This window comes from Montipora capricornis, chromosome 1, assembly GCF_036669925.1.
Source record: "Montipora capricornis isolate CH-2021 chromosome 1, ASM3666992v2, whole genome shotgun sequence".
Lineage (NCBI taxonomy): Eukaryota > Metazoa > Cnidaria > Anthozoa > Scleractinia > Acroporidae > Montipora > Montipora capricornis.
In genome coordinates this window covers 9301198-9310860 of record NC_090883.1, presented here as the reverse complement: position 1 = coordinate 9310860, position 9663 = coordinate 9301198, and the positions used below count along the sequence as shown (strand labels likewise).

The following is a 9663-nucleotide window of genomic DNA, read 5'->3' as shown; positions in this document are numbered from 1 at the left end:
ATCGTTTTACAGACACTATATCAACGAACAACCCTTTCGAGCCTCCTTAAGAGGGATTACGATGGGATTAGGGCCAATATGAAAGATTACTTCCCTTACCTTCATACTCTCTTGTCCAGAACCCATTTTTTGTGTAGGACTTAAGTGCAAGAAAAATGTCTTAGATAGAGCTTTCGTACACTAGGGAGTGAGAAAGAGAAACCGGCTGTAAAAGAAGGAGAGTGGGCATACAGATTACAAACGTTGAGACCAGAGGGCCGCAGCGAAAGCGACTTCTTTTAGAGCCAGAATCGTGTCGCCCGAAAACGGTAGTTACTTATTGTGTTCAGCTAGCACCCGAACGCTCTTTTGCTTGTTTCTTCTTTCTCTTTTTTTTGTTGTTGTTATCGTTTTGAGTTTTTTCCCTTTACACTTACAACAGTATTGCCGGTTTTTATTACTTATGTCGTTTAAGTCACTCAGTTATCTTTTTCATATGTGTGCACGCGTGCTATGTTTAGCGTGTAGTTAACGTTCTTGTGTAACGGTTTATACGGCCGACGATTTGTGCGGCAAAAATATAGGGGTAAACTAAAGATGTGTCATCTCTTCATTTAGTGTCTATATTTTATTTATTGCGGCTTGGAGATGACATCTACACAACGTTTCATGCTTGGGGGACTTTATATATGTATCATAGATATACGAAACAGAGCTGTAGTAATTAAACGATGAACTACCTCGGAAGTCTTGAACCAGTTCATTGTATGTATTTATTATATGACTCGCTCCGTGAGCAGGCAAGATGAACAAAATCCCGCGCTGTGATTGGCTACCCGAGCGGGCAAGATGGAGCTGTATTGCCCGCTTGGGACTTCTCGCTTGGTGTGAAGGCAAAATGGCTGGCCTCGTTTTTTTTTTCCTTTTTTCGCGAAATCCAGGTCCATAAAAATGCAAACAAAGGACGAGGCCAATATGGAGCCAACTTGAACGCAAAACCGTGGTCAATAACCCCCATATCTATACATGAGTGTAGGTTTGAATGAAAATCCGCCACCATTACACTACCAGAACAACCATGCTGGTAGCCTGCGTAGCAAGCGTTTCCGTGCTGTTTCGGAGCAAAGAAAGACCGAGGAACGAGATTCTCGGTTTTGGCCGCGCGAGAAATGAAATGAGAGGCCATTTTTCACCCGGCCTTTGCTCCGAAACAGCATGGAAACGCTTGCTACGCAGGCTACCATGCTGGCAACACAGCAATCGAAGAGGTAATTTACGTTGGTTAGGGCGTTTGCCTCCCGGGAATTTTTCTTTCAAGGCGACAAGGTAGGGGAGCCTATAACTTCGCTTGAAACCCAACTAAGGATCAAGTTAATGTTATACGACCGTAGTCAAGTTGGCGGATGACAAGGATCCACAAGTGATACAGGCTAATTGTATTTGAGAACGAAGAGTCCATGGGAGAAACCCTGACCCTGTACAACCCAAATAATCACATTTCTAACTGACAGTAGGTTTGAAAGAAAATTCGCCCTGAGAGGAATTTGAACCCACGTCCCCTCATTACTAGTTGGGTGTGAGATATATGCACAATTCGTTTCCGCAAACCACAAGTCCTCTATGATCACTAAGCGACCCCCAAAAATCTCAAGCCTAGGTATTCGCTTACGAGAGGTGGTTTCTTACGAAAGCTCGACCCATATTGGGGGAAATTTTTCTTCATTAGCATTCAGTTACCTCAGAGACTTGCCTCGTTCGTCAACGCCCATCTACTGAAACACAAGCAATAGAACGATTTCATAAATGCCACGATCTATTATTTTCGTTTTGTGTTTAATCATCCTCGTTGAATGGTTGTGACAACCGTGAAAAAAGAAACAAAAAACGATAAACTTGCCAGCCAATCAAAATGTAGTATTGAACAATGGAACCTATTGGATGAACATGGGCCTTTAAGCTTTTCGAAATATATTCAGAAATATGTAATTCGCTTTTGATAATCTGTCTTTAAACGTAAACGGAACAAGCGTTTTACTCTTGAGAAAAAAAAAAAAGACAAAAATGAAATCCTGTCAAGGTTGCTTTCCGGTGCCCTCCGTTCTGTCCATTATATTTTTCTGATTTGGGCTTATTGGGATGACGTGTTCATTAGTTCATCAATGTCTTTTTGTTTTCTTGACCCCCTTCCCCCCCCCAACCGTCTACTCCTCTGAAATTATCCAGACACCCGCGAAAGTAAAGGACGAAACAAAAGAGATCATGTTCTCTAGACGATTTCTTGCTGAATCTCACGTCCGGCTGTTGGAACTGAGATAACGTTCGCATTTTTATATTCTGTGTTATTAACGTTTTTCCATCAAAAGTCCGAAACATTTCTCAAGATTTAACTTAAATATGGCTGAAGTTTCACTAGTGTTCAACTGTGCGTTTTCGGGACCTATCGATAACGGATCCGTATGTAACATTTGGTAAGCTTTGCATTTTGCCTTCATATATGGCCCATTTGTCTTTTATTTTCTCTATTTGTAATTCTTTTCTTCGGAATAGGTGATTCTATTGAAAGTTTGTGTTATATTTCAGTTTCAACCCATTGATTAAACCAGTGTGTCTTGGATGCGGTCATTCGCGATGCAAGGCCTGTATCCAAAAATTGATTTCCAATGCAAGAAGTCGCCGATGTCCTGCATGCCGCGAGGCTGTTGATGCCAGTCAAATAAGGGATAACGTGGCCTTAGGTCAAATGATTAGCGAGTTTCCCGTGCATTGTTTAAGTCCAGGTTGTGACTGGAAAGGAACTTATGGCAATGCTGCGAACCATCATTCTAGTTGCCCAAAATTTCGTCTGCAATGTCAAAATGAAGAGTGCCAGCACGTGTGTCAGCGAGAAGATTTGCCAATGCATGCTGCATCATGCGTTAAGAGAAAAGTGCCATGCCCAGAATGTGGCATGCCCATAAAAAACGAGTTAATGGACGAACACAGGGAGAAAGGATGTCCGCATTCAGTTGAACCTTGCCCACTTAGTTGTGGTGAACTACTATCGAGGTACGGAAATAATTTTTACGTTATCATGAAATGTACACCCTGCAGCACTCCAACATATTTCCCTCGTTAATGTTGCTAGTATCTTTTACTGTCTAGGGCCTGTTTTAAACGTTGCATTTTACATGTGCCGAATCAAATGAGCGAAAACAATAGATTTTTCTCATTTGCATTAGACTCGGCGCATGAAAAATGCGACGTTTAAAACGGGCCTAACAACGGGAATTAAGTGGTTAAAATTAAAAATTTGTGCAGGACGGCAAGTTTTATTCTTTCTCACTATTTACAAAATCGCGCGCTCTCATTGGCTATCTCGGATTATCAGCCGATAATCACCGCGACGGACAAAATGGCTGCCAGTAGTCGTTTTGCAACTGTTAAGTGAAGATGATTTCGCGTTGAAATTTTTTTTTCCTCTTTTTTGAAATAATCACCTGTGTATTTAAACTAAACAAATATTCGCCTCAGGCTCAGTGATTTTAGGTGAATATTCACCTACAATTGTTAAATATATACTCTTCGTATTGGTCGTTAGATGGAGGCTCCCAACACTCATCCGATTCAAAAATCGTGGAACAAATTTTAAAAGTTTGAACTTTTTTTTTCAGAAGCCAGATTAATCTTCATTTGCATAATTGCCCAGAGAAAGCCGTGGAATGCCAGGTGCCGGGCTGCAAGCGGGTTATTAAGCGCAAAAATACAGCTGCCCATGTGGTTGAATCAGCTGTGTCTCATTTTCGACTTCAGTCTGGAGAGATACAGCGTTTGCGCCGCGAAATCCATGAAAAGGTAATATTTAATTCGTGGATGCGATAGCATATTTCATTAATCATTCCTGTAAGTAGTAGATAAAATATGAGCAGGAGATCTGTATGGGCGTTTACAATGGCGGGCCGATAGGCGAGTCATTGCAAACGTCCATACAGATCGGATGCGAATATTTTATCCTGCTTGTGAAATGAATACATTAAATTGAATGCAAAGTATTGTTATTTTAATCAGTAGAGATCTATATCAAAAGTTAATGAATACCAATTAGCTGAGCAGGAGTTTGTATCAAAAGTTATTCTACTGTTTAATAATTCAGTTGATTTGTATTGGGGTTTACAGTTGTGTACATGTGATCTGAATACTTTGCTGGGATTGGTTTGCACCCTAATGAATTATTAATACATTTTACAACTGATCATAGAATCGCTCTATCAGGCTAATTTATAACTACAGTAGAACCTCCTCTAAGCGACCTACGAACATGTTGAAATTGTTTCGCTTCTGATGTTTCACAACAGCTACAAATCGTTAAAGCCGTGTAAATGTTAAGAATGAACTGAACATAAACTAAAGAGAATTGGATTGCCAGGATTTAATTTTACAGACCGGTAATTTACATGTTAACAAGCTAAGCGTGAAAAGCAATAGACCTGAGACCACAGAAGAGTCCGTAACTTTTGCGTTGGTTGTTAACGGTCGTATCATCTCGCAAGTGCCAACTCACGCCGCAATTATGGGGAGACCGCGTCTGATCTTTTAGTTCTAGTAGATCAGCAAATCAGTAAATCAGTCCCAAATTTCGCCTCCTTGAAGAACTATATACAAAAGAGTATATATATGCATTTCTTCTATTCACGCAGAAAGCGAATTTGGAGAAAACGTCGGTACTTCAAAGCAAGTTCTATCTCTTTTAATAATAACCAGGGATGCGATGCTACAACACCCCACTGATTATCCAATTTCCGCTCTATATCCATTACGTCGTCGCTTACGGGAAGTTAAAAAGCAAATGAAAATTCGCGATCTCCTATACAGGAGGTTCCAAATATGCTAATGTGATCTGTTATTTTCGAAAACTAGGCGAGGAGTTGTGAAAAGATGGTCGGTACGTTTGCTATATTCTCTATTAGAGTTACAACCACCGCAGCACCTTTCCATATCTAACGTGAGAATGCCATGTATTTTTATTGGATGCTTGATACACCAAGCTCAATTCGATTCTCACGATGAGGAATTTGCCTCGCGAGGTGAATTGCTCACCAAAAGTTCCCCGCACACGGTGAGGAAACGGCTGAGCAAACCGCCACGCTCTTTCCTCAATTAATCAAACGTTTTCTCTCATATTAGAGCAACCCACAAAATCAATATGGCCCTAAGGAAAAACATTCGGCATAATTTCGATGGACCATAGAGAAGTTTTTGGAGTTTCATGCCCTTCACAGGACCAAGCAAGAACCCTTAACGAGCCAAGCCTTTATTAATTCTGGCCACAGATGGAGGGGTGTCATCGACAACAACAGTGTCTTCTTACAACTGCGCGCAGCTGCTAATCCTGTAACAGCACATATAAGGTACAACCCGAAAATTTCCAAAGCATAAATCAAATCAGGAAACTATTTCTCTTGTTCCCATCACGATTCAGAGAGTCCCCAACAGGGGTTTTGGGGAACAAAGAACATGGCTAATTTGAACGGGTAACACGGGAACAATGACAAAATATTTAAGGGAACAAAGGAACATAAACAATTTTAGAGATCAAAAAGCTGGGAACAAGTTTGAAAGTAATTTCGGGAACAAGGGAACCAAGCAATTCTTTCAAGGGAACAAGGGAACAAGGACCCCCCATCCTACACTGGGAATGGTGATTAACAAAATTATAAACGAACTCACAAAAAGAACAACGTAAAACTTCTGGAAGCGATGATAATGGAAGAAAAGTATTATTCTTTTTCAGCAAGTAAAAATATAATCTTTTGTTTGACTAGGTTTGTTTTGATGCCTGGCGAGCACACCAAGGACAAGATTGTGGATGTTGGACGCGTCACTCTCAAAGAAGGGGACATGTGGGGTGCGCGTGTGCCAGATATGAACAGATTCATTGATGGAAATGGAAATCTGGCCGTTAAATTTATAATAACATATCTGGAATATTAATTTATGCTATATTCGTTTAATTAATTTGGACTCCATGTAGAATACGCAATTTCATTTCTCCATTTAGTGCATGAACTAGAAGACATCGATTCTTTTTACACATTCAACACACTAAAACTGTAAAAATTGTAAAAATATAACCTACTACTCTTGAAACATCTTTCGCTCTTAGAACCTCTTCAGTCAGTATGCTTACACATATTTCAAGACTTTCTTAGTGAGTTGAATGTGTAAAAGGACCTCGACGTTCAAAGTTATTTAGCCATTTATTGAAACCATTTGTTGATGATAACACTCAACAACATCCACGGAAACCACAAGCGACATTTCCTAATGTTACAATAAATTATTGAAAGGTCGTGAAAAACCAGACAACTTGCGACGTCGATTTTCCACGCAACGCAACGGTTTAGTGAGAAATCGACGGTCATTATGTTAGAGCGTTTTCACTCACGAGACCAGCAGCCATATTAGATTACTGAAACAAACGAATATTTGCATAAAAATAGAGTTATTCCCTGGATGATTAGTTTATTGGTACACCAACATGACCGCCATTTCTTTGCTTTGGAATACCAACATGGCCGCCGTTACTTCATGTGAAAACGCTCTATACGAGTCGATTTTCCAAATATTCGGCGTCCTGCTTTGCGAGTTTTTGAGCCAAGGCGATTTTTAACTATTTTAAATTTGTTTCTAACAGATTATATTCATTTAGAATTACAGTATTATTAAGCAAGACCCACCTGTTAATTATTATTGTTACTTGCGTTCTGCAAGCAATAGATCCAAGAAACCTAACCTTTATATTAACTGCGATCTAATAGTCTCTGTTGACGAAAGTACCTTCTCCATCTGTAAATTCCAAGCAAATAAATGTAACTCCTCTTCTTTATCACAAAGTCTTAGAGACTCACCCTGACCTTTTGATATATATTCCTTCCTTTTCAATGAGATCGAGGAACTAAAACTTTAATTGTGCTTTTCATCTTTTCATTAATTTGGTGAAAAAAAAAGGCATTCAAAACAATGTCGTCACCTGCTTGTCAAAGTTCGCAGTGCCCGTGTTAACACATTGCTCCAGTACTTAACCGTTTTCACCAATCTCGGTAATCAAGTCCATGAGAATAATTCGTGTTCGTATTGACGTTTAAATTCGAGCATGTTTGAATTCGTGTACGGATCACTGGTATTCGTGTACGAACATAAGATGTTTGAATTCGAGTACGGATTCCAACCATGTTTAATTCATGTAACTTGTATTCGTATACGGATTACAAACGACGTGTGTATTGGAGTACGGATCACTGGTAATCGTGTACGGATAGCAATGCGAGGTCTTATTGCGGAAGTCGTACTCGGTTACTCAGGAAAGTATAATGATCCGACTTGGGTTCACGAAAAAAAAATTCTATTATCGCATGCATATATGTCTTTTAGATCGTTGTATCATAGTTGTCAAATTGTATCTCATAAGTGTTGCTTAATTAGTGTTAGTAACATCGCTTGATGTCTTTTAATTAACGTCACATTGTTATGTGGAATGTTACTGTAACACTGTTGTAGATTGGATGTTAAATGTTAATTTGTGAGCTAAGGATAGGTGACAGGGCGTTGACCAGGTTATATAACAATTATTCCATGAGCCCGAGTTGGATATGAAGTGATAAAATAACCAACGAGCGCGTAGCGCGAGTTGGTTATAATCACTTCATATCCAACAAGGGCAAATGGAATAATTGTTTTAGTAAATTCTCAAACCGGTTTTGCCGCCGATTTTTATTTCCACAATTTTACAAAGCGCCCGGAAAGAGCATCTTGGCACACTATTTTCCATACGACGTAAAACTTCGACTATTGGCTCATAGTCGGAGTTTTTTAGCCAATCCAAAAGCTAGAAATGCAATAGTCGGAGCTGAAAATTTACTAAAGATATATATAACAGGGCAAAACGTTGATTGTTGAAGTGGCGCACGGTTGTTATCGTGTAGGAAAGCAAAGAGTTGGAGAACGAAAGGCTGTGAGAAAAAGGAAAAAGAACGGAGAACCCTACTAGGAAGCATTAGCGGGAGCTGCCGGAAAGAATCAATGACAAAACCCCTTTGTCAGTGGCGGTTCATGAGTGAGGAATATCCTTCAAAGAATTAAAGAAGCTTGGGATAACCAAGAAGAAGAGAAAACTCGAAGAAAGTGACGCGGGCGCAGTAAAGTGTGAGAGGTGAAATTGATTGCCAGAACAGAAGGAGGTGGGAACTGGGAAAGAACCACAAACTACAACCTGCTGGTTTGGCGAAGGACTGAACTATTTTATTTGACTGTAAATATTAGAGTAAAGTAACTAGTGCATTTAGTTTAAGGCCATTACGTTTATCTTAGTAGAAAGTTTAGAATTAGTATTACTTAAGAATTTTATCCTTCAAAACTTGTAGCTTTAATAAAATAGTCTTTAGCATTTTTAGGTATATGTTTTGTGTTGCGAGTTCGTGGGAAGGGGTTAGTGTGTGGCTGTGTGTATTGCCCATTTGCGTTTTGTTTTTGCCTCGTGTCGCTGTGCCAGGAGAAGACGCACGTCACATTGGGTAAGTTATATCTTCTACCCTTCAAAGTAACGAAGGAAGTGAAACTATCGATGTTTCAATTTAAAATTATTGACAACATTCTGTGTACAAAGAGCTTACTATTCAAAATGAAGAAGGAAGAATCCCCACGCTGTCCTTTTTGTCCAGCTGATCACACAGTTATACATCTTTTCACTGAATGTGCACAAGCCATGTCTTAGACGGATATTTAAGATACGTTGGCAGGAAAGAATTACAAACAAAGAAGTCCTGAAGATGGCTGAGATAGAAAAACTCAGTGAGGATGTGCGAAGGAGAAGATGGAAATTCATCGGCCACATCATGAGGAAAGAACCAAACAATGACTGCAGAATTGCATTAACCTGGGCCCCAGAGGGGCGGCGAAAACAGGGAAGACCAAGGACAGCATGGAGAAGGAAGGCGGAGAGAGAAAGAGAAAAAGCGGGATGGAAGAACTGGAGTGAGGTACAAATGGCAGCGGCTGACAGAGATGGTTGGCGGGATTGTGTTGAGTCCTTATGTGTGCCACATGGCACGAAGAAGATAGGCAAAGGGTAACAGGCACAAGCCACTTCGTTTTGGAAGGATTTTATTGATTGGTTCTCATGCGTTGTTAATTCAAGACTTGTCCTTTCAAAAAATGAAATCGTGTTTGGCATTATACATAAAGATTTGGCACTCTGTTTAGCCCTCAACCTCCTAGTTATTATTGGAAAGTATTTCCTAAATGTAAACGCCCTCAATAGCAAATTATATGCTTTTAATGAATTTGTTTCCCTTGTTTCGGAAAAAAATCAAAATAGAAAAATATATCATTTTTACCTCTGGTTGTGAAAAAGAATTTAAAACGAAATGGTATGTTTTTTCTTCTTTTTTCAACCTGTAATGTTGCATTTTTTTTTTCGAGTCGATCTGCGTGGCCATTTATTTATAGCTCTTCCTAGTGTATTTTGTAATATATTTTGCTCTTTTTTTTTTTTTGGTCAGGATGTTATGCATTTTTGTTTGTTGCCAATTTCGTTTAAGATTAGTTCTGTATTGTAATTAGTGATAGTTGTAGTCGTAACCAGCGATATAAAAAATAAATAAATAAATAGAAATTAAATTTAAAAAATAACACTTCATGTACACGACACTA

General features: G+C 39.3%; 1 protein-coding gene across 1 annotated transcript; it reads left to right on the top strand.

Moving 5' to 3' along the window:
• Nucleotides 1–1194: 1194 nt before the first annotated feature.
• LOC138056912 (TNF receptor-associated factor 5-like) lies at nucleotides 1195–7957 on the top strand. The gene is made up of 5 exons (XM_068902861.1): nucleotides 1195–1247; nucleotides 2560–3024; nucleotides 3630–3810; nucleotides 5140–5363; nucleotides 5778–7957. The coding sequence occupies exons 1-4, from the start codon at nucleotides 1195–1197 to the stop codon at nucleotides 5185–5187; spliced, it is 747 nt and encodes a 248-aa protein (XP_068758962.1). The 3' UTR covers nucleotides 5188–5363; nucleotides 5778–7957.
• Nucleotides 7958–9663: the final 1706 nt, after the last annotated feature.